The 24450-nt window shown below is 43.1% G+C and overlaps 5 protein-coding genes across 5 annotated transcripts; 1 reads left to right on the top strand and 4 right to left on the bottom strand.

Annotated features, from left to right (window-relative positions):
- Nucleotides 1-5961: 5961 nt before the first annotated feature.
- Nucleotides 5962-6740, bottom strand: H1-1 (H1.1 linker histone, cluster member). The gene has a single exon (XM_010364926.2). The coding sequence runs from the start codon at nucleotides 6663-6665 to the stop codon at nucleotides 6018-6020; it is 648 nt and encodes a 215-aa protein (XP_010363228.1). The 5' UTR covers nucleotides 6666-6740; the 3' UTR covers nucleotides 5962-6017.
- Nucleotides 6741-10800: 4060 nt separating this feature from the next.
- Nucleotides 10801-11247, top strand: LOC104663570 (histone H4). The gene has a single exon (XM_010364842.2). It carries the CDS (start codon nucleotides 10882-10884, stop codon nucleotides 11191-11193), a length of 312 nt encoding a protein of 103 aa, XP_010363144.1. The 5' UTR covers nucleotides 10801-10881; the 3' UTR covers nucleotides 11194-11247.
- Nucleotides 11248-14448: 3201 nt separating this feature from the next.
- Nucleotides 14449-16362, bottom strand: LOC115896857 (histone H4). The gene has a single exon (XM_030928482.1). It carries the CDS (start codon nucleotides 16354-16356, stop codon nucleotides 16045-16047), a length of 312 nt encoding a protein of 103 aa, XP_030784342.1. The 5' UTR covers nucleotides 16357-16362; the 3' UTR covers nucleotides 14449-16044.
- A 4295-nt stretch (nucleotides 16363-20657) lies between these two features.
- LOC104663575 (histone H3.1) lies at nucleotides 20658-21906 on the bottom strand. Its single transcript, XM_010364852.2, has one exon. It carries the CDS (start codon nucleotides 21871-21873, stop codon nucleotides 21463-21465), a length of 411 nt encoding a protein of 136 aa, XP_010363154.1. The 5' UTR covers nucleotides 21874-21906; the 3' UTR covers nucleotides 20658-21462.
- Nucleotides 21907-22923: 1017 nt separating this feature from the next.
- On the bottom strand, nucleotides 22924-23439 carry LOC104663585 (histone H2A type 1-B/E). The gene has a single exon (XM_010364863.1). The coding sequence runs from the start codon at nucleotides 23392-23394 to the stop codon at nucleotides 23002-23004; it is 393 nt and encodes a 130-aa protein (XP_010363165.1). The 5' UTR covers nucleotides 23395-23439; the 3' UTR covers nucleotides 22924-23001.
- Between the last annotated feature and the right edge of the window lie 1011 nt (nucleotides 23440-24450).

Genomic DNA, 24450 nt, shown 5'->3' on the forward strand with positions numbered 1-24450 from the left:
AATACATGTATAAATGATCCCAACACTAAGGAAAGAATATTGATCAATAATTAAATAATTGGTGGATAGTGAATGACAACATATAGCAAAGTGTTCAGTAGGTTTTAAAAGCTGTGGGTTCAATAAATGCTCATGAAGCTTGTTCAGGGGCTTGAAAAATACGTAAATTGAACTTTTAAAGAAAAGGAATTTCAGGTAAGAAAAAACATATATAACATGAAACAATATTTGTGGTGGTTTCAGGGAGGTCATGTTCTCACATTCAGGTGCCAAGGCACTGTACATCCGGACACTGAGGCCATGGACTTGGTCTGCAACCTCCATGACGGCCTTGTAGATTTGAAACTGAACTCCAAGGAGCAGTTGTGCTGTGAGTTCCAGGGTTTGGGGACAGAGGAAACACCATTCCTTGGAAGTCTAACTTTCTTGAGAGGTGTCCCTTAGACATCTAGTGTCCTGTGTTAAGGAAGTCCTTATGCTCTGGGGAAGGAGCCCCTTCTTAATTGATGGGGTAATATTTTTTAAACAAGGAACTGTACCCATATCTGGGCATGAAGCCAGAGAAATCCCTGAGGGCAGGGCCAGGGCTCTCAAAGATTTTCAGGGAGATTCCCAGCCTTTTTAAGTCTTGTCTATTCTTTTTCTTTTTCTCTAACTGGCCACTTCGTATATATGGAGGTTATTGATTTTTTTGCTTTTATGTCCTGATACTTTAATAACTATTCATTTTTTAGTTATTTGAATTATCTACATCGATTATTTGAATGTTCTTTTTTTCGTTTTTTTTTTTTGAGACGAAGTCTTGCGCTGTTGCCCAGGGTGGGGTGCAGTAACAGGAACTTGGCTCACTGCAACCTCTGCCTCCTGGGTTCAAGCGATTCTCCTGCCTCAGCCTCCTGATTAGCTGGGATTACAGGCGCCCGCCACCACACCCAGCTAATTTTTGTATTTTTACTAGAGACGAGGTTTCACCATGTTGGCCAGGCTGGTCTCAAACTCCTGACCTCAGGTTATCCACCCACCTCGGCCTCCCAAAGTGCTGGTATTACAGACGTGAGCTACCGCACTCAGCCTTTGAATTTTCTACATATATGACTTCTACGAAGAAAACTATAATGTATTACTCAGAGAAATTAAACAGGAAAACTAATGGAGGAGTATATTTACAGTTGAAGTAGGCAATATTTTAAAGGTATTAATTGTCCCCAAACTGATCTACAAATCCATTGTAATCCTAATCAGATTCCCAATAAGCTTTATGATAGAAATTGACAAACAGGGTTCAAATTTAATACACAAATCCAAGGACCCAAGAAAAATCAGTGCATTCTTTAAAAATAACAAGACAGAGCCGCTGCTCTATTAAATATCAAAACTGATAAAATGACAATAATCAGGATTGTGTTGTCCAAAAATAGACAAACAAATGAATGGAACAGGCTTAAACAAATATGGACATTAATTTACATCTAAAGTGGCACCATACAACAGTGGTGAAAGGACTCTTGTAAATAAATGGCATGGGACAATTGTATATCCTTTTAAACAGACAAAGAACAAAAAGGAAAAAATCAAAGAAACTTGACCCCCTACTTCACACTATACACAAAAACAATTCCAGGGGAACTAAACATGAAAAGCAAAATAAAGCTTATAACAGTATATGGTAAAAAATTAGGCCGGGCGCGGTGGCTCAAGCCTGTAATCCCAGCACTTTGGGAGGCCGAGGCGGGCGGATCACGAGGTCAGGAGATCGAGACCATCCTGGCTAACACGGTGAAACCCCGTCTCTACTAAAAATACAAAAAACTAGCCGGGCGAGGTGGCGGGCGCCTGTAGTCCCTGCTACTCCGGAGGCTGAGGCAGGAGAATGGCCTAAACCCGGGAGGCGGAGCTTGCAGTGAGCTGAGATCCGGCCACTGCACTCCACTACAGCCCAGGGCGACAGAGCAAGACTCCGTCTCAAAAAAAGAAAAAAAAAGAAAAAAAAAAAATTAATATTACCCAAAAAGAGGTCTAGCCTTTGCCCTCAGCTACTGGGAGATGAATTTTAGAGCCTTGAAATGTCCTCCCTGATAAGTGTGTCTTTGTTTGCCTGGAGGTTTTGACCACCACACAGTCAACAATGTGATTTATAATAGGAACTTTCAGCCACACAGTGTCAGCTCTACCTGTGGAGGTAGACTAAAAGATCAGCCATGTGAGCAGTCAACCATGGCAGGCCATTAAAACTGCACACTGAGGCTCGGGTGGGTGAGTTTCCTTGACTGGCAGATACAGTTATCCTGTATCTAGTCTCTACATGGTTTTAGTTCCTTGTGGTCTACTGCAGTCCAAAAATAATAAATGGTAAATTTCAGAAATAAATATTCACCTAACTTTTATACAGTGTATTATTAACAATTCTATTTTATTGTTATTAATCTCTTACTGTGCCTAATTTATAAATTAAGCTTTATCATAGCTATGTATGTGTAGGAAAAAAACAGTTCAGTACTATCCATGGTTTCAGGTATCCACTGGGGATCCTGGAACATATCTTTTGTGCATAAGTGGGGACTGCTCTGTCCTTCATGTGTATTGTCACACATTAATGCTGGGAAAGTAGTACTGTTCATGATATTACTGGGAGAGGACAACTGGAAGCTTATATTTGGAACTTGCCTGGATTGTGCCTATATTAGTTTCCTAGGGCTGCTGTAACAAAGAGCCAGAAGCTAGTGTGGCTTAAAACAACAAATACATTCTCTTGCAGTTCTGGAAGCTAGAAATCTGACATGAAGGTATCATTAGATCTCTGCTTCCTCTGAAGTCTGTAGGAAAATCCTTCCTTGACTCTTCCTAGCTTCTCGTACTTGCTGGCAACCTTTGACATTCCTTGGCCTGCAGCTGCATAACTGCAGTCTCTGCCTGTGTGTGTCTGTCTTCACGTGACCACCTTAGAAGAATACTAGTTCTATTTAAATATATATATATATATACACACACACACTACTTCTTATAAGTCACCAGCCCATCATACTATGATATAACCTCATCTTAACTAATTATATCTACAACTATCCTATTTCCAAATAAGGCCACAATTCTGAGGTACTGGGAGCTGGGACTTTAAACATATCTTCTGAGGACAAGGGAGATCTGCATATAATTCGATCCATAATACTGCCCTGTGTGTTTCTTTCCTCAGCTGATTTTAATTTGTATTCCTTGAGTTGTTTCCCCTTTTCAACTATTACAAACAATGAATTTTGCTGTGTATGTGTCTTGGTATATATGAGCACACATATCTGCTCTTTGGCTGTTTGTATACCTAAGAGTGGAATTGTTGGGTCAAATGCTAAAATCTTTTTTAAAGTAGTTGTATAATTTTACATGCATAGGAATGACATATAATAAGCTATATATCCTATAATAAATTGTAAGCATGAGGCTAACAGCTTCAGCAAGTTCTGTGAGTCCTTTTAGCAAATTACTAACCTAAGGTTGATTGGGAACCACAGACCTCCCAACTTACAATTGGTATGAAACAGAAGACAAAGTCCAGGTCTGGAACCATGGCTCACACCTGTAATCCCAGCACTTTGGGAGGCCAAGGTGGCCAGATCACTTGAGGTCAGGAGTTTGATATCAGTATGGACAACATGGTGAAACCCCATCTCTACTAAAAATATAAAAATTAGTCAGGCACGGTGGCAGGTGCCTGTAATCCCAGCTTCTTGGGAGACCGGAGGCATGAGAATCGCTTGAACTCAGGAAGCGCAGGTTGCAGCTGAGGTCATGCCACTGTACTCCATCATGGGCGACAGAGTGAGGATCTGTCTAAATAAATAAAATAACAAAATACAACCTAAAGCCTAACAATCTCAGCCCTGGAATTCTATTCAATTGCACCATGTTGAGCAGTGGTAACTGGAAACATCAATGCTTATCAATAAGAAATGGATGAATAACAACATGCAGAAATGTATATAACATCATTGTACAAAATTTTTATTATTTTTGTTTTGAGACTGGGTCTCATTCTGTCACCCAGGCTTGAGTGCAGTGGCAGCACAATCTCTGCTCACTGCAGCCTCTACCTCCCGGGTTCCAGTCGTCCTCCCACCCCAGCCTCCTAAGTAGCTGGGACTACAGGTACGTGCCACCGGGCCTGGCTAATTTTTTGTATTTTTTGTCAAGACGGGATTTCACCATGTTGCTTAGGCTGGTCTTGAACTCCTGAGCTCAAGCAGTCTGCCCACTCGGCTTCCCAAAGTGGTGGGATTACAGGCGTGAGCCACTGCACCCAACCCTTTTTTGTTTTTTAAATTAATAACCCTAATCAAAAGACAAAACAATTATGCATACGGGGCCAGGCACAGTGACTGTAGTCCCAACACTTTGGGAGGCCAATGATCGCTTGAGGCCATTTCTAGACCAGCTTGGACAATATGGTGAGACTATCTCTACAAAAAATAAAAATAAAAAATTAGCCCAGCGTGGTGGTGTGTCCATGCAATCCCAGCTACTCTGGATGCTGAGGTTGCAGGATAGCTTGAGTCGGGGGTTGGAGGTTACAGTGGGTTGTGATTATGCCACTGCAGTCCAGCCTGGGCAACAGACTGAGACCCAGTCTCAAAAGATAACGTTTTTTTTTTTTTTTTTTTTTTTTTTTTTTTTTGAAAACAAACAAAAGACTATGCATGTGTATAGATAGGTGTATGTAAAACACTTAGTTCAAAGAAAAACATGTATATTTCTCACAAAAATAGGTAAGAATTTTTTTTTTTTTTTAAAGGAAAACAGGTAGCTACATATTAGTTTGAGGAAGGGGGAACAGGGATGTGATGTGCCTGTATCCCTGACTTTAGACGATGGAAGGAGCTAAGCAAAACAATTGAAAAAAGACCGACCGTTTGAAAAATACAAGTAATTATTGACTCATATGCACACGCGCAAACATAAACTTTTAGAATTGAGCTGCACTAAGTGAGTAAACTTGGCTCATTATATGCTCTTTTTGTCAGATGTAAACAAAAAAATTCAGTTATTAAAATCTGAACCCCAGAATTAAAATTGCAAAAGCTTAAAGGGGCAGTTCTGAGAAAAGGATCTTCAGTATTGAATGTGTGGGCTCCACCAGGGTTGAAAATCCTGCACGATTGATGAAACACGATCCAGTTAAGCACAGTAATTTTCAAATATTATCCAATCAGGGCGCTACTGTTTCTAAAAACAGAGAAACCGAGCAAGGGCTTTAGAATTGCAGGTCTAAAACTCCATTGCAACTAAGCTCCTTTGTCCTGATGAGGGCCTAAACCAAGTCGACAGCCCGTAAGTGCACCCATGGTAAGGCGCTGCGCAAAGCAAGAGCATTTTGCGTTTCAAAGCTTTGTCATGATGGCGCTGCAGAAAGCGAGCGAGCTAGGCCTACCTGGCGGGGCTTTCAGAGGACGCCAACGTGGGCGCCAGTCACGCCAGCAGGGTCACCGTCATTCCCAAGGACAGACAGCTCGCTAGCCACTCCTGCGGAGAGGGCGTGATTAAACCATGAATTTTGCCAACTATCCCAGAAGCATTTCTTAGGACCACCCAATTTCGGAAAAGACTACTTTAGCAATATTGACCCAAGAACGCAATGTCCGCACTTTAACGTTGCATAATAAAAAAGCCTCAAGCCTGGGACTAGGCTTCAACCTTGGTTCGTTACAGTTATGACTAATTAGCTTGGGGTCGTGAGATGCGGGACTTCGGGCTACTTAAAAAAAAAAACACAAAAAAACAGGTGATCTAAAACTCGACTTTAACTCGGTGCATTTGAATTCACCTTGCTATCTTTGATAGCCTCATCTGGCAAGAATTTACTACTCAACCTATGTTAAAAGTTCCTATTGACTCTTCAAGTGATTCTAATATAAATGAGGGCGTATATGCATTTGCTTGGGAAATTTCATCTGTGTACTATAGCTCTTTTCCTGAAATGTGTAGGTGGCTCTTAAAAGAGCCGTTGGGTTAGTAGAAGTTTCCAACCGAATTTACTTTTTCTTGGGTGCCGCTTTCTTGGGTTTGGCAGTCTTTGGCTTCGTCACCTTAGCCTTGGCCGCCTTGGGTTTTATAGCCTTAGTTTTAGCAGGGCTTTTAGCTACTTTCTTGGGTTTTACAGCTTTGGGTTTTTTGGGACTCTTACAGGACTTCCTTGTTGCTGCAGGCTTTTTAGCATTTTTCGGAGTCTTGACGTTCTTTTTGCTAACCCCCGTGGCCTTTTTGAGCTTTTTAGATGCACCCGTTGCCTTGCTTTTTGCAGCCACCTTTGAAGCGCCGGGCTTGGTTTCCACGAAGGACGCCTTCTTGTTGAGTTTGAAGGAACCCGAGGCGCCGGTGCCCTTCGTCTGCACCAACGTTCCCTTGCTTACCAGGCTCTTAATACCCAGCTTAATGCGGCTGTTGTTCTTCTCCACATCGTAGCCTGCGGCCGCCAGCGCCTTTTTAAAAGCAGCCAACGACACACCACCACGCTCCTTGGAGGAGGAAGCAGCCTGCACGATCAGCTCTGACACGGAAGGGCCAGCAGGCTTTTTCTTAGAGGCCACTGCAGCCTTAGCAGGTTTCTTTGCCTTCTTGCTAGCTGAAGGTTTCTCAGGAGCAGCAGAAGCGGCGGGAGCGGGAGGCGCCGTTTCGGACATGGTGACTAATACAGCACACAAAGTAAACTGGTATAAACCTGACCAACCAGGATGCGAAATAAAAGGCCCCGACTCAGCCTATTTATAGGATGGGACTGCGCAGTGATTGGTGCCCGTCAGTGCCCGCCCCTCGCACCCTAGCGCCCCCTGCGCGCTGCAGAGGGTTTCGCCCAGTCTCAGAGAGCACCTGGGGACCTCTAGGGCCTATGGTCCTGCTCCCCTCAACGCAAGCAAACATACCGAAAAAGCCGCTCCGATTGCCTCATTGTGAAGGAAATTGTAGGCCGACTCCCGCCCAGTAACATCAGAGGGTGCCGCTTGTCTCTCAAAAAGCAGCTCTTTTTTAGGGAGGTGGTTGATGGGGAGCGGTTTGCAAATGCAGCCCCACAAGCATCCAAAGAGTTTTATTAGAAATTTTTAGAGGTCCGTTGCCAGAGATGTTTGTTTTAATTTGCAAGAAATGTAAAATACAGTGTTTTGAATAGTTGGGGAGGGAGAGGAAAGTGCGGGTTTTAGGCCGTGTTAGGGCTAGTTGTCATCAACTCTATTACATTTTCTGGCAATGTTTTAGAGCGATGTGTCTCGCGGATACCTTTCACATCAAAGAAGAATGAATCGTACACAACACCAGAATTCACTAACGCTGCAATTAATACTCAAACTGCAAGTGTAGAAACGTTTGCACTTGCAACTTACTTCCACAGTCCAATGTGGGATGCACTTCAGGAATTTCCAATGCCGTTTTCATCCATACAACATGCCCCAAATGGGTGTTAAGGTTTACAACCTGTGTTCCATGTCAGCACATGCAATCAGCGCACCATGACATGGTCAAGTCATTCTTTTATTCAGCAAAGATTTATGGGCCTCACAAACCTGCGAAAGGCTGCTGGGTCCAAGAAACCGGTTCCCCGACAGGCATTCTGCTGGGGAGTTAAGTCTCCTTAGTGTGAAAACAAACGATAAGTGTAAGCACACCCTGGGGATAAGATTTTATGGTAACCTCTCTTTAGCTTGTTTGTGGCTGTTAAGAGCATTTCAAATTATCAATAAGCTAAAACGATCTCACATTGCCAATCAGAGACTCAGCTAACGGCAGAACAAAAAACTGTTAAATCGACATCCACTTCTACAGTCCTATTCTGGATAACCCCCTAGCACAGCGGAGAGTGAGGGAATGCGGTCTTATTTCCGTTCGTGCTGTTGTAGTTTTCAAATAAGTCTGAACTGTGCAAGTAACCTGAGCTTTTCCCCTTTTTCTTCAAACAACGTGCCAACCAAATAATGTAGTGGTCCCATATAACTATTGTACCCATCTTCTTTACCAGTGCTTCCTACGTCCATTTTATTGACGTAGGAATATTTCACATTCAATATTTCAATTACACATTCAAATATTTCACGTAATTTCTTAAAATTTGGAAAATAACAGTTGGAAACTATACATCTTGGTTTGACGGCTAGTCAGTTATGAAACACAGGTATACAAAATTGGAAGGTTTTTGTAAGTAAACCCTTTATGAAAGATATAAACCTTTCTTAATGTAATAAGCGAGGTATCTGAAAAAAACGCAACTTTTAAAAAGGAAATACTCCGAATTATCTGATTCAGGAGCTTCCACTTTAAATAATGGGTTCTGCCTCCCTTGTTTCCATTGGGTTAAACTGGCTTCAAATAAAATGGGAACGCTCCATGCAAATAAAGGATGATAGATCTGCTTTCTAAATGGCTGTTCAAGAAAATAGCCTAAACCAATCAAAAGATAGAATGTGGCCTGTCTCCTGTGAATTTTAAAAGGTCACAATCCACTTTTTAGTGTTTTGAGACTTTTAAAATAATTGCATTAGCTCTTGGCAGTGCTAAATTATGTTCCTTGCGGACTACCATCCAGTTTCTCTTGGGCCAAGTCCACCTCCTGCTCCGCAAGAGCAACAATTCCCAGCTAGTAGTACCTGGCGGCAGTGCTGGAGAAACGCCATTTATTGACTGGCAGAGTACACCTAGGCTTAGAAAACAAAAAAGCTGCAGAATACTGCAAGTTTAGGATTCAAAGAGCATAATCAAGAAAAACACGTCTCATAGAAAATGTTTCTATGAGGAATAGTGTAATCCTACTATGTTTGAGATGCTTTGTAGATTTCAATGTCGCTACTAAGTCAATTAAAGTATTACAAAGGAATGCAATTCTTGTGAAAGGTTTCAGAAATTCCCGTAAAGGCTACATTTCCGGAGAGGAGGATTCCCTCTTTTTTTTCCCCCCCTAAAGAGCTGAAGGTTATACAGAATTGGAGAATTATACCTTTGGAATCAATGCCTTGTTTTATGGAAAATAAACACAGCCTTCACGTTATGAAAACCAGATGTATAAGAGGACAACAGATGAAAAAATTAAAGTACAAGCCGGCGTAGTGGCGCTCCCCTGTAATCCCAGCTACTCCGGACGCTGAGGCGGGAAGATCCTTTGAGCCCAAGTTAAAGCCAGCTTGGGGAACAAAGCAAAAGTGAAATAAAATAATAATAATAATAATACCACTTTAAAAATAATAATCTGTAGAGTTGGAATAGAATATAGTAGCCGGTGAAACTGCACGATTGTTGATGGCTTAAAGATAGGCCAACCAGAGCTTGTAACGTCATATTTAGCGTCTTTTATCATCCAATCACTGTACTTTACTTACTATAAATAGCAGAGAAGCTCGCGGACGTATTTGCGCTAGTGTTGGCTATTACGTTGTGTTGTTTTCTTGTCATGGCTCGTACTAAGCAAACTGCTCGGAAGTCTACTGGTGGCAAAGCGCCACGCAAACAGTTGGCTACTAAGGCAGCCCGCAAGAGTGCTCCGGCCACCGGCGGTGTGAAAAAGCCTCACCGCTACCGGCCCGGCACTGTGGCTCTGCGCGAGATCCGCCGTTATCAGAAATCCACTGAGCTGCTGATTCGCAAACTACCTTTCCAGCGCCTGGTGCGTGAGATTGCGCAGGACTTTAAAACAGACCTGCGTTTCCAGAGCTCTGCTGTGATGGCTCTGCAGGAGGCGTGCGAGGCCTACTTAGTTGGGCTGTTTGAGGACACTAACCTGTGCGCCATCCATGCCAAGCGCGTCACTATCATGCCCAAGGACATCCAGCTCGCTCGCCGCATCCGCGGAGAGCGGGCGTGATTACTCCGGCAGCTCTGACGGTCCAATCAAAGGCTCTTTTCAGAGCCACCACCTTTTCAAGTAAAGTAGCTGTAAGAAGCCAATCTATAGACGAAAGGGAATGTATTGGGAACACTTTTCGTTTTAATATTTGTCACTGAAGGCTTCAAAACCATTCGATTTTGGCTGCTTACTGTGACGCGCCTGTGATTCAAGCACTTTGGGAGGCTGAGGCGGGCGGATCACCAGAGGTCAGGAGTTTGGGATCAGCCTGGCCAATATGGCCGAACCCAGTCTCTACGAAAAATAAAATAACACGATGGGCGTGATGGCGAGCGCCTGTAATCCCAACTACACTCGGGAGGCTGAGGCAGGAGAATCGCTTGAACCTGGGAGGCACAGGTTTCAGTGAGTCGAGATCGCGGTTATGTACTCCAGCCTGGGCGACAGCGAGACTCAGTCTCAAAAGAAAAGAAAAACATTCGACTTAAAAAAATTCTGGAGTCTGAATGGGTTTTTATTTCTTAACCCAGTTCCTCAAAGCCTGTAGCTCTGTTAAGAAAATAAAAACCATTGGTCAAGCCAGCTTCGTCCCACCCCCGTCTCTCCACCCTCCCCCAACCGCCGCTCCCGCCACTTCCTGGGGCTTGGAGGAGGGGTAAGGGAGGGGACTGTAGGCGTCACATTTCCCGCCTGCGCGCTTTTCATTTTGTGTCCGCTGGGGGTGGGGGAAGGGGTAACGTAGATATATAAAGATCGGTTCCCCTATTCTCTCTCTCTCTCTTTGGTTAATTCTTAACCCAGTTCCTCAAAGCCTGTAGCTCTGTTAAGAAAATAAGCCATTGGTCAAGCCAGCTTGGTCCCACCCCCGTCTCCCCACCCTCCCCCAACCGCTGCTCCCGCCACTTCCTGGGGCTTGGAGGAGGGGTTGAGGGAGGGGACTGTAGGCGTCACGTTTCCCGCCTGCGCGCTTTCATTCTATGTGCGCTGGGGTTGGGGGAAGGGGTAACGTAGATATATAAAGATCGGTTCCCCTATTCTCTGTCACTTGCTCTTGGTTCACTTCTTACGAAGTCATGTCTGGACGTGGTAAGGGCGGGAAGGGTTTGGGTAAGGGGGGTGCCAAGCGCCACCGCAAGGTGTTGCGCGACAACATCCAGGGCATCACCAAGCCGGCCATCCGGCGTCTGGCCCGGCGTGGCGGTGTCAAGAGGATCTCTGGTCTGATCTACGAGGAGACTCGCGGGGTGCTCAAGGTGTTCTTGGAGAACGTGATCCGTGACGCTGTCACCTATACGGAGCACGCCAAGCGCAAGACGGTCACTGCTATGGACGTGGTCTACGCGCTCAAGCGCCAGGGACGCACCCTTTATGGCTTTGGCGGCTAAGGTTGCTGCTTTCTCCACAGCTTGTATTTCTGAACCAAAGGCCCTTCTCAGGGCCGCCCAACTGAACAAAAGAAGAGCTGTATCCATTAAGCCAAGATGCTCAATGTATAATTAACATGAATGATAATGAGCTGACATCCTAGAAAGGAAAGATTACTGGAACTGCAAGTTTGCCCTCCACTCACTAGATATGGGTAGGGGAACAAAGATATTCCAACTCTGAAGAGTGAGTGGGAAAAAACATTGAGTTAAAAATTTGTGTTAGTTTCCAAGGGACAAAGAGAAGCGCTGCCCAATCAGTGAGCGCCATTCGTAGCTGTCAACCAATCAGAACTGATAAGCTAATGTTTCCTGAGGCAAGCCAGAGAGTCGGAGGGGAAGCTAAAAAGCTTATTGAGAAAGGACAAAACCCTGTTTTAGTAAAAAAAATATATTTTTTTTTAGCGATTAGGAAATAAAATCACAGAGACTTTTAAGTATCCCTCAATCATGTACTGAGAGCAATACTCTATCGCCACCAATACACTTTGCCTCGATTTAAAAGATCCTGAAAATTGAAACCCCAGTTAGACTCCTGGAATACCCAGGACACTAAATTCAGGGGCGATTAAAACTCTGTTTTAGAGAGAAAAGTCACTTTTTTCAGTGTTACCCGGCCTTCAGCAGTTAGCCTTTTTTTTACCCCTTTACGTAGAAATTGAAATTTGGGTGATAGAAATATTCTGAAATTAAATTGTGATGATGGTTGTACAACTAAGTAAACATGGTAAAATTCATTGAATTGTAGCTAAAGTGGGCAAATTTTATGGTATGTTAAATATCAATAAAGCTGATTTCTTTATATACATACATTTACATATTTTTATATATGCAGAGAGAGAAATGATGCAGGCAGGGTGGCAGGACATGAGGTTGGTAGCATAGGCAATGTTGGTCTGTGAAGGGCCACCTGTGCTAAACCTGTGCTAAGCCTGGGGTTTGTCCAGTCAAGTCATTGTAGCCACAGTTTTAAAGGATGTTCCTGAGGCACTTACGTGTTCCGGTAGTACATCTAGCTTCAGAACTCAGCCTGGAAAACATATGTGAACTTGAGATTAGCCTAATAGGGAAATATCTTACTCTCATCTGAGTAAATATTCACAAATGCCTCTCATTGTGCTCTTTTCCGTACCATTGTTATAGAGGACTGATTTCAGCCTCACTATGTTAGCTTCAGTGATGGATTCCTCTTTATTTTGAGGTCCTGTTTTCCACCTGACAGTTTTCATCCAGGATTTCTTGAGTACCCAGCTTGGCTTAATTTAAAACAAGTACCCAGCTTGGTTTAATTTAAAACTGACAATGGAGAGAATTCATAGCTGCATCCTGGAATGAGGAGCAAAAATGAGCCTAGTATGGAGTGTGGGTCATTTTATGCCTTTCTTAGCTGGTATTTTAAAGATATTTATTGATCTCGTATGCCAGATATTGTTGTAGACATTGGGGTACATAAGTTAGCAAATTTTAATTCCCGTTCCTGAATTTCAGAGTCAATGTAGAGGGGTGTGTGGATATAGATTACCCATATGGGAGCTATAGTCGCTGTAACAATAGCCTTGACTAGCTCCTGTTATGTTTTGCCTGGCCTTTTTAACTCATAGCATTGCTGATAGGTCATACTCATCTTAGGCATACTTGCCACCACCTTGGGCCTTCTTCAATCCTAACACTCATGCAGTCCTTGTTCAGAATGAAGATGTTGCTTAATTTGCAGCCCCTAGACTAACCCCCCAGATTTTCTAAAGAGAAACTGCACACTGATTGCTTCAGGCAGTGGCAGGTCAAGGAATGAGAGATGGGGAATTGATTGTGTTAGCATTCTAGTGGGCTTAGTGGGGAGCCTGGAGACTTACATAGAAGATTCAAGCATGCATTCATTCAACAAATCTCTATAAACTGTTAAGTGTCAGCCCTGTTCTGTTTGTTAAATATATTGTTACATATATAGTTACAGGTGGGGAAATTTTATATATATATATGCTATTGAGGATAGTCAGCTATATACCATATGCTAAATGAGCAGAGAAGCGTATTATTTTACAAAGGATGATTATGGGAGGTCTCTTTCTTAAGGTTGGTATTTGAGGAGAGGCTTGAATGAGATGAGATCTAGAGCTATTCAGATATCCAGGATAAGATCCTTCTAGGGAGAAACAATAAATATAAAGGTGCTGATGCTGGAAATGCTTGGTCCATTCCAGAAACAGCTAGGAGGTCAGTGAAGAGAAAGAATTGGGAAGAGAATGAGGTCAGAGGGTAGCCAGAGTACAGATCTAGTAGGGACTCCTAAGTAGGTTGAGAAACTCATCCTAGTTTGCTTGGGACTTTCTAAGTTTCAGCACTGAAAGTCCTACACCCTGAGAAACCCCTGAGAGTCAGGCAAACTGTAATGATTGGTCATCTTACTTGTAGGCTATGATAAGGATGCTGGATTTTATTATGAAGGTGATGGAGAGCCACTGGAATGTTTTCAGCAGACAGTGGACATAATACCTTTAAAAAGGATCACTGTTGCTGCTGGATAGAGAAAAAATTGTATGATAGGGGGATTAAAAGTGAAAACAAAGACCAGTTAGGGCTCACTGTGGTAGTTCAGACAAACCGCCATGGCAGCTTGCTCCTAGAGAAGCAGCAGAGGAAACAATGAAAGGTATTCTGATTGATTTTCAACAGAGCTGACTGCATTGGATGAAAGTTTTAAGAAGCTCAGAACAAACAAGATTGCACAATTCCTGGCCCAAGCTGCTTGAAGAATGGAGTTCTATTGATTGATGTGACAAATATCAGAGGAAGAACAGACTTGGGGTTTATGTGTAAACATATTTATTTTGGACAAGTTTGAGATGCCCATTAGATATTCAAATAGATACATCAAATATGCAGTTGTATATGAGTCTAGAGATTTAAGGTCAGGGAGATGGTTTATAATTGCAAACATTTATTTAGAGACACAGTTTCATTCTTGTCTACCAGTCCTAAGTGTAATAGCACGATCTCAGCTCACTGCAACCTCTGCCTCCAGGGTTCAAGCTATTCTCCTGTCTCGCCCTCCCAGATAGCTGGGATTACAGTCGCTCGCAACCATGCCGAGCTAATTTTTTTTTTTTTTTTAAAGTAGAGACGGGGTTTCACATTGTTGGCCAGGCTGGTCTCGAACCCCTGACTTCAGGTGATCCACCCACCTCGGCTTTCCAAAGTACTGGAATTACAGGCGTGAGCCACCGTGCCGGGCCTATTTTTCTTAAGCTCTATGTTTCGTTCTTAAGATTGAAGTGGGTGGAAGCAAACTGATAGAATTTGGAGAGGTGGTTAGGCATCCTGGGAATAAGAAACAGCCAGAAGCTGCCACCATCACAGGCTTTGGCATTGCTAGAAGTTAACGTGGCACTTACAGCTAGGCCTTGGTGTTCTGTTGAACATAAACTATTTCACAGAACACAGAGCTTGTAAGTGGTGAGGCTAGTTGAGTTAGCCGAGAAAAGGAGTCCAAGAACTGAGCCAGACTACACCAGAGTATGTAGTGGAGTACAGTTTTCTCATTCTTTAGTAGAGCTATGTAGAGATACTCTCTTTTATGGATATACAGATCACACTCTAGTCCCTTCTGATGAAAACTTTACAGTTCCCACTCATTTACTACTGCAAACAATGCTGTACTACATTATGTTTCAGTTTTTAGCCGTCTCATCCGGTCTCAGCATTTATCTGCTGATGTCTCCCACATTTTTATCTCCAGCTCAGACCTCTCACCCGAACTCACTTACTCAACTATCTATTCACTATGTCCTCCTGTGGGGAGAGGCTTGTTAGCAAAGTAAGCAGACAACAAAGTTTTTTTTTTGCTGAAGTAGCCCTCTATGTATGTTATTAAATCAAAGATGCTGAATATTTGGCTGACTTCTATATTTGGTCACCTAACTTTGAAACACTTCCTAGGTAGTACAGTTTGAAACTTGCACAATTAAAAAAATTAGTTTTGGAATTTACAATTTAAGGCAGGAATAGAAGACTGTTGGGTTGACAGGTACAGTGAATATTATGCAAGAGTCATGGAAGAATCCTTTATCAGAAGCCGCTTCCATTTTATAGCTACTGCCACGGACCTCGGAGTCAGAGGAAATGTGAGTCCTTATTTATAAAACAGATTCCCTTAGTCTACTAAGTGGGAATTTACAAACTGCGTAGGCAGCCTGCCTAGGATAGCCTCCAGCCTGAGGACTGAAAATAGCAAAGCAGCTTTAACTGCCAGTCTTACTCGGGGGAAAGGGTAGGTGACGTCACTCAGCACGACGCCAAGCTCAACTAAAAATGGAAGTAAAGGCTTCTGGCGCTACGGGAAGGGGTGCGGTTGAGGGCAGGTGTTACCAGGGAGGCTAAAAGTACAGATCTTGCTGACGTTGCTTAAGTCAGATACGCCTGGGAAACACCTGACATCTATTTTAATCCACCTAATCACTCGCAGCCGGCTGGTATCTTAGACTCCCGTACAAATAATGCAATTTGTTTTTAAAAAAAAGCTGAACAACTCATTTATCGGACTCGCGCTGCAGTGTTGCTTTGAGTCAAAACCATAGCATTAAAGTTCATAGCCCGCTTATCCCAGAGACCGCGTTTGCTCAACTGACTTCTGCTTTAGCAGTCGCTCAGACCTAAGAACCTGGTCTCTCCCAACCGGCCTGTAGTTGTTCATACTAGGCAAAGTAGCTGAGTAAAGCTACTGAGATATTTTTCGAAAGGATACGATCACAGCTCTTTCTGAGAGGGAGTGGGCGGCCCTGAAAAGGGCCATTGGAAGAAAAACTGACTAAAATATTAACCGCCGAAACCGTATAGAGTGCGTCCTTGGCGCTTAAGCGCGTAAACCACATCCATGGCAGTGACAGTCTTGCGCTTGGCGTGCTCCGTATAGGTCACCGCGTCCCGGATCACATTCTCCAGAAAAACCTTGAGAACACCTCGGGTCTCCTCGTAAATCAAACCAGAGATTCGTTTAACCCCACCACGTCTAGCAAGGCGCCGAATAGCCGGCTTGGTAATGCCTTGGATATTATCCCGCAGTACTTTCCGGTGACGCTTGGCACCTCCCTTACCCAAACCTTTACCGCCTTTGCCGCGACCAGACATAGTCACGTAGATTTGAAGAGAGAGGAGTACAGAAACAAAGCAGGCTACGAGAATTTATACACGAACATCGGACCTTATTGAGAACTGAAAGCGGGAGCGAGGATAAGGAGGCGTTGCTGCCTCACCCTTTGCTCCGCCCCTCGTGGGGCAGTGACCTAAGGGCTGTGAGAGACAACACAATAGTTTCACTTTTTAATCCCTTCAGTTTTTCACTCCCGTTTACGACACTGCTATTTGAATCTGAAGCTATACCCTCGACTGAGAATTTTAATAAGGGCTTATATTAAGGGCTTTCATTAATATGCCAGAGTGGTAGCCTTTTTAAGTCTTTCAAGTGCCTGAAGACATATTGACTATTTAAAGGTACTTAAAAGAGCAGGTGTGAAAAGATCACTCTGGCCTCCTGTTTTCTTGAAATCTGACCTGTTTCTTAGAAGCAGTAGCTGAGATTCTCATATGAAAGATGTTCTCACTGTACTTTAAAAAAAGCAACATTCTTCTCAAGGATGGGAGGCTAAAGCCAAGAGAATTCTGTACAAACCTTGCACTAGCACTTGCTGGTTGCTTTTCTACCCAATTACATATTCTAGCCTTTGCTTTAGCGCATTTTTACACTTTTACTATTTGTCCAATTCATTATATAAGTAACTGCTTTTTTGGGCCTTCATTTCCTTATGAGAGCACCTGTGTCACGTAAAACCTGTGTTAAATAAATGCATATACCTTTCTCCTGTTAATCCGTTTTATATTAATTTAATTTGCTGGTCCAGCCAGAGCCCTAAGAGGATGGAGGTGGAGTTTTGCTGTCCTTCACATTGTACCGTCTCATTCAGAAGAGGGTGATTGTTAGCTATGTTACATTGCAAACATGCCTTCTTCTGTAAATTGGGTTATGATGATACTCAGGGAACTTTTAATTAGCTGATGTGAACGAGGCATGAGAACAGAGACTGTGGAAAAGAAATAAATACTACATAATATGGCTTAAGTTTAGATATTACTACTTTAAAAATCTGCCCAGAGTTGGGATATTGTCCTGAACTCATTTTTGGGTTTTCACTCCCAACACTATATCGCTAGCAGCAACTATGTGTGTATGAGTAAGGATTGTTTTTTTTAAAATCATAGCCTGTAATAACGTACAAGGTGTTGACAGATTTTTTTGCTTTTCATGTGTGACATGTTAAAACTGTCTGAAAATTTTCCTTTGTTCTCTTTTCCAAGGTGCATAATCATAGCAGCCTTTGTGCTTTCCTATAGCCAATCCTGGAGTGTAGTTCAAATCTCCACACACGCTTCTCACTGTTGTTTTAAATTTCCTGAAAACATTCGTAAATCACTTTTGTTGGAAAAACTGGAAGGGCTACTGCTAAATTTTTAAGTCTGAAAAATGCACCCCGAACTTTACTTCTTTGTCTGAGAATCTTTGCCTTTTCACCCAAATCTAACAAACCAAAACTGATTTTTAGGCTTCAACAGTGTCAGGCCTCTGAGCCCAAGCTAAGCCACCATATCCCCAGCGACCTGCACGTATACATTCAGATGACCTGAAGCAACTGAAGATCCACAGAAGTGAAAATAGCTTAACTGATGACATTCCACCATTGTGATTTTTTTCTGCCCCACCTTAACGGATCTATGTACTTTATAGTCTCCTTAAGAAGTTTCTTTGCAATTCTCCCCACCCTTGAGAATGTACTTTGTGAGATCCATCCCCTGCCTCCAAAACATTGCTCTTACCTCCACCACTAATCCCAAAACCTATAAGAACTCATGATAATCCCACCACCTTTGGTGACTCCTTTTTCGGACTCAGCCCACCTACACCCAGGTGAAATAAACAGCCATGTTGCTCACACAAAGCCTATTTGGTGATTTCTTCACACGGACCCGTGAAACAAACAGCATTAGCTGTAAACTTCAGCCTGCAGCATAACATCACTTTGTGGTGACTGGGCAGGAAAAACCCTGTTTAACTGTTTCAGGCGCGTCGCTGTGAAGAGACCACCGAACAGGGTTTGTGTGACCAACAAGGCTGTTTATTTCACCTGGGTGCAGGCAGGCTGAGTCCGAAAAGAGAGTCAGCAAAGGGGGATGGGGTGCGGCCGTTTTACAAAATTTGGGTAGGTAGTGGAAAATTACAGTCAAAGGGGGTTGTTTTCTGGCTGGCAGGGGTGGGGGTCACAAGGTGCTCAGTGGGGGAGCTTTTGAGTTAGGATGAGCCAAAAGAAGGAATTTCACAAGGTAATGTCATCAGTTAAGGCAGGAACAGGCCATTTTCACTTCTTTCAGTTACTTCAGGCCATCTGGAGTATAAGTGGAGGCCACAGGGGATATGATGGTTTAGCTTGGGCTCAGAGGCCTGACAAACTGAACAACTGGGAACAATCAACAGTTAATGCACACAAAATGTTGTAGGGAGGCAAAATTTTACCTCTACTTTGTTAGGGTCTCCAACTGGACCTGATATTTAATTTGCCATAAAACAGATTAGCAGAACGAAAGCATACAAATGTATGTAATGTAAATTTTATGGGACAGGAGAACCCTCATAAGAAAGTGAAGACCCAAAGAAATGGCAAAAACTAAATGCTTTCATATTAAACAGAGGCAATTGTGAGAAAGTGAACCATATGGGGAGATTAAAGGAAAATAGGATTATTTTAACAAGGTTTGTTTGTGTATAGAAGCCTCTTGGCTATGACTCTCTGCTGTGTTTGTGCAAAATTATCTCATCTATGACTCTGCTGAAAAAATATCTTTTCTCCTGGTAAAAGGAGAGCATTTTTCACATTGGAAGTTTTATTTCCTGTTTTCAGAAAGAAAGGGTTAGAAGAATTCTCTTCTTGAATTGCTGTTTTTGAAGTGCCTTTAGCTCAAAAGAATCCTGATCCCACCGTGGTCTATTTTTGGATGTTATATTCTGCAAACAACACCCACTTTTTGTCTCCAATCTCACCTTAATTACTCCTCTAATAAAAAACAATAGATTCTTAATATACTGATATTAAAATGTTTGCACTACTCACGAATACAAAATGCTCAATAAATTTTCTTTCACAAATGAGGATTTCATCCATTTTTTTTTTTTTTTTTTTTTGAGACGGAGTCTGGCTCTGTCGCCCAGGCTGGAGTGCAATGGCGTGATCTCGACTCACTACTACAAGCTCCGCCTCCTGGGTTCACGCCATTCTCCTGCCGCAGCCTCCCGAGTAGCTGGTACTACAGGCGCCCACCACCACGCCCGGCTAATTTTTTATATTTTTAGTAGAGACGGGGTTTCATCGTGTTAGCCAAGATGGTCTCGATCTCCTCACCTCGTAATCTGCCCGCCTCGGCCTCCCAAAGTGCTGGGATTACAGGCGTGAGCTGCCGCGCCCGGCCCATTCTTTAAGTATCAACTGTAAATGAAGAGTTACAGCAGAATCCTTGTTCTGTTGAGGAGGGGGCAAAGAATGTAAATGAGGGAGCGAACAGCTGGACTGAGCTACCACCCCCAGTCCATCTGATCCTCAGACAGTAATATCACTTTATTATTTTATGCTATTGGTCAGACCCCGTACCTCCAACACCTTTTTTTCCTACATATAAAGAAAATATAAAAAGTCAAGCACTGTACATCAGATCCAGCACACCTGTAACTGGAAAAAACAAAATACCTTCAGCTGGGCCCAGAGCTTGGGGGTAGTCACCTTGGCATAGACCAAGTCCATTGGCATCTCTAACGTACTCTATCTATGGATAACAAATGCCTATGCCAGGTAGAGTCGCTTGTATAAGAGTCAAGAAAAACGAAATATAAAACACACAGACATATTCATTTTCATAATTTTTAAAATGCAAATATTACTTTGTAAACCAAACACTGCTTTATTAAAAGCTGGAACACAAGTGAATTTAAGTAAACAATGCAATTCAAATTTAATCTTTTGTGTGTGTGGTTTGTTGTTGTTGACAGTTGGTCAGGTGATTTTAGTATGGTACATCAATTTACATTCTAGATGTAGGCCAAGAAAGAATGTTAGGTGTAAAAAATATTTATTGTAAAAAAGAATGTGAGGCAAGGTCTTTGGAATTAGTAGTTGTAATGTTCGACAATCTGTGGTTGTTATAAAGTTAGTTTGTAAAATGTGATCTAAAAGCTGTATGATAAAAAAACTACAATCATATAAAATATTCAAATTAAATTTTAAACATTACTTTTGTTTACATTCAGTATTCCCATCCCTATAAGTTTTCTTTCAGTATTCAACCCCCAACCTCCAGAAAACCGAAAAGCAAGATCAACAGAAAGAAAATGGTTAAAATTTGTAAATTCTAGATTTTAATAGATAACTACAGGCAACAAGTAGTGGGAAAACAAATGTGGCATGTCATTGTGCATAGTCCTAGAGGAGAGAAAGCAATGCAACCAGCTAGACTATTTACAAGCAAAGCTACACATATAAAATAATTAATATATAAGGGATAAAATTATGCTTGGTCGACAGATTGACAGATGAAAAGTTGGTAGCTAGCTATGGATGAGAGCCAGTTAGATCCCTGCCTCACATTTTGCACCAGAGTAACTTTCAGGTTAATGTGGACAGCCAAATGAATTAAAAAATATATATACACATATATGAGAAAACCTAGGAGACTATGTATTGAGCTGAGAAAATTCTTCTAAGCATTTTGAGGAAGGCATTGGAAGTCGCAAGACACAACTTTTCAATCTTTTCAAAGCTTCACAAAAGAGCCTAGGAAGTGCCAGTTAACCACTTGCCTGGTTCTTCCCTTATATTCTTAGCCTTAGAAAGTTTTAAAAAATGCCAATCATAGCAAGCTAGAGGCCTGAATGATGGACAGGTGGACTTATACAGCTTCTCCTCCCCAAATAACACGTAAGAATCTCAAATAGTCTACACTGCAGAACTGGCTAAACTACATTTCTGTTAAAGAACTTAAGAGCATAGTCTAATGCTTTCTGGGGGTCCTTAGTTTGGTGTTGTCAAGATCATTAACAAAAACGTAGTTATCACAGCTACTTTCGTTGGAATAATTCGGTGGCTCTGAAAAGAGCCTTTGGGTTTTTGGGTTTTAAGACTGATCAAAATGTAACTAGGTTTACGCTCTCTCTCCGCGAATGCGGCGAGCAAGCTGTATATCCTTGGGCATAATAGTCACCCGCTTGGCATGAATGGCGCAAAGGTTTGTGTCCTCAAAGAGCCCTACCAAGTAGGCCTCGCAAGCCTCTTGCAGTGCCATCACCGCTGAGCTCTGGAAGCGAAGGTCGGTCTTAAAGTCCTGGGCGATTTCTCGCACTAGGCGCTGGAACGGCAGCTTCCGGATCAGCAGCTCGGTCGACTTCTGGTAGCGACGGATCTCCCGCAGCGCCACAGTGCCCGGGCGGTAACGGTGAGGCTTTTTCACGCCGCCGGTGGCCGGCGCGCTCTTGCGAGCAGCCTTGGTAGCCAACTGCTTGCGTGGCGCTTTGCCGCCCGTGGACTTGCGAGCAGTCTGTTTAGTACGAGCCATGGCAATATGCAGATAAAGCTTGCCTCAAGAGACGTTTGTGAAGGAAAAGGAAGAGCTACTCTTCTTTTATAGAGTCAGACCACCAACTATTGGACGCAAGAAAATTCAAAAATCCCCTCGCCCTTCTTGGATTGGTCCATCTCTGTGCCTGTTTGAAGATTAAGAGAGGCTCCTGTTCATTACGGTAGCTACTCTGACGTCATTTTCTTAACGCCTTACCTGCTATTACACTATGGCAAGTCTTGTACTGGAAAAGCTTCCTAGTCTTAAAATTTACAACCACACAAAGCAACACGGAAACCTCCAATTGTTTCTAGTTAAAATATAAAAAAGAAATTAAGGAATATTGGAGGCGATTAGGGAAATTTGCATGTTATTTATTTAAAATGATATTTTTCTGGGTGTGGCATGAGTAGTGTGGGCAATTAACAAAATGCCCTTAGCCGGGTGTGGCTGCTTCCGCCTGTAATCCCAGCTACTCGGCTGTCAAGAGGATCGCTTGAGCCCGAGTTCGAGGTTACAGTGAGCTATTATCACCCCACTGCACTCCAGCTTGGCCGACAGAGGGAGACTCCACCTCAAAACAAAGCAAAACATCCCCCAAACTGGAAAAAAGCTCCTTATTTGGGGAAACACATGCTGAAATGTTCAGTGGTAATGTGTACGCTCTCAATTGTGTATGCCATCAATTGCTAGAGCCAATGGTGTGACATTTTCAAACTGTTTTACCATGTGGGGTATGCGGGTTTTGCTTAACACTTCCATTAAAAATACTTAAGGAGTGCACCCATGGGTATAATTTCCTTCCTCCAAAATGTAACTGCTGTATGTGAAACTTAGCGAGGATCACCCCTGCCTGTAAAAGTGTTTTTTGTGCTGCATGGCATTTCTCCCACGTATCTAGAGTTTTTGAAAAGGTTTCCATGGATCTAGATTTCTGCAGGACAAATTACTAAAAGTGCCACACGAAAATCATCAAAAACACCGCAAAACATCTGTGTGGGCTGCCTAATACAAAGCACAACAGCTCATTTAACGGAAGTCGTAGGTGGCTCTGAAAAGAGCCTTTGTTGTTAGGCTGATTTTGTCTGACAGAAAAACAAGAGCAGTGTATGAAGCGTTAACACTTCACTTTCCCTTGGCCTTATGATGACTCTCAGTCTTCTTAGGCAGCAGTACCGCCTGAATATTAGGCAGAACGCCGCCCTGAGCGATGGTCACACGCCCCAAGAGCTTATTAAGCTCCTCGTCGTTGCGGATGGCTAACTGCAGGTGGCGCGGGATGATACGGGTCTTCTTGTTGTCGCGGGCCGCATTGCCCGCCAGCTCCAGGATCTCGGCGGTCAGGTACTCAAGCACCGCCGCCAGATACACCGGCGCGCCAGCCCCCACGCGCTCGGAGTAGTTGCCTTTGCGGAGCAAGCGGTGCACCCGGCCCACAGGGAACTGCAGACCTGCACGAGAAGAACGAGTCTTAGCCTTGGCGCGGGCTTTGCCACCTTGTTTGCCGCGACCAGACATAGCTAGTTCAGGTACAAGAAAAAAAGACCCACAAGAAAATGTAACGAGACTATGTTAAGAGGGAAGGCAGAGAAGTATTTATACTGACTGGAGGTAGGCTGTGGGGAATTCTCCCATTGGCTAATGTCAAATACCCAATGGGAAATCAGAATCTTCATCCTTCATTTGCATGTAATCCTTCCATCTGGTGTAAGGTTCATGTTTGACCCAAACCCCAGTATGGCTTGAGGAGCCTTCGACTTGAATGCTAACAATAATTGACCCAATTAGGATTTTGTCAAAATACCTTTTTTAACCATGAGTGGAGGTTTTGTTCTGGTTATTTTGACTTTTAGCCGCTAGTGCTTTTCCGGGATTGTGACTCATGGTTTTGGAAAGGAGTGTACTCCGACCAATTTCTAAAGAGATATTTAAGAGGTCCTTCAAACTGGGCACAGTGGCTCATTCCCGTAATCCCAGCACTTTGGGAGGCCGAGAAGGGCGGGCCAGGCATTCGAGACCAGCGTGGACAACATGGAGAAACCCTGTCTCCAGTAAAATACCAAAAAAAGAAGGGGGAAAAAAAAGAAAAAAACCCGGCTTGGTAGTTAGTGCACGCTTGTAGTTACAGTTACCCGAGAAACTGAGGTGGGAGGATCGCTTGAACCGGAGAGGCGGAGGTTGCAGTGAGTTCAGTTAGAGCCACCACACTCCAGCGTGGGCGACAGAGCCAGGAGACTGTCTCAAAGAAAAAAAAGGTTGGGTGTGGGGGAGGGAAGAAAAGGGAATACCTCAAATCCCAGCTGTGGAAGCTTATAAGCTCTCTGATTCATAAGGGAAAGAGAAGGGGATGTAAGCAACTTAGGGGAGAGTATATGATTCGGGAGAAAAATAAATGGGTGTTTCAAAGAATAGGTGACAGCTGTGACAAAGTCTGTTTAGATGGTGTTAACCGCCAGTCTCCTCTCCTGTGATACAGTTAATCTTCTCTGGTTTATGAGATTCCCCAGGGAAGTGAATCTTAACTAAATTCCTTTTTGAATTTTTTTTTAATTTTTGAAATTTTTGATAACAGGA

The sequence above is a fragment of the Rhinopithecus roxellana genome, chromosome 4 (assembly GCF_007565055.1).
Source record: "Rhinopithecus roxellana isolate Shanxi Qingling chromosome 4, ASM756505v1, whole genome shotgun sequence".
Taxonomy (NCBI): Eukaryota; Metazoa; Chordata; class Mammalia; order Primates; family Cercopithecidae; genus Rhinopithecus; species Rhinopithecus roxellana.

Bases quoted from the DNA above. Each gene is read 5' to 3' on its own strand.
- LOC104663575 (XM_010364852.2), bottom strand. From the start codon at position 21,873: ATGGCTCGTACTAAACAGACTGCTCGCAAGTCCACGGGCGGCAAAGCG.
- LOC115896857 (XM_030928482.1), bottom strand. From the start codon at position 16,356: ATGTCTGGTCGCGGCAAAGGCGGTAAAGGTTTGGGTAAGGGAGGTGCC.
- LOC104663585 (XM_010364863.1), bottom strand. From the start codon at position 23,394: ATGTCTGGTCGCGGCAAACAAGGTGGCAAAGCCCGCGCCAAGGCTAAG.
- LOC104663570 (XM_010364842.2), top strand. From the start codon at position 10,882: ATGTCTGGACGTGGTAAGGGCGGGAAGGGTTTGGGTAAGGGGGGTGCC.
- H1-1 (XM_010364926.2), bottom strand. From the start codon at position 6,665: ATGTCCGAAACGGCGCCTCCCGCTCCCGCCGCTTCTGCTGCTCCTGAG.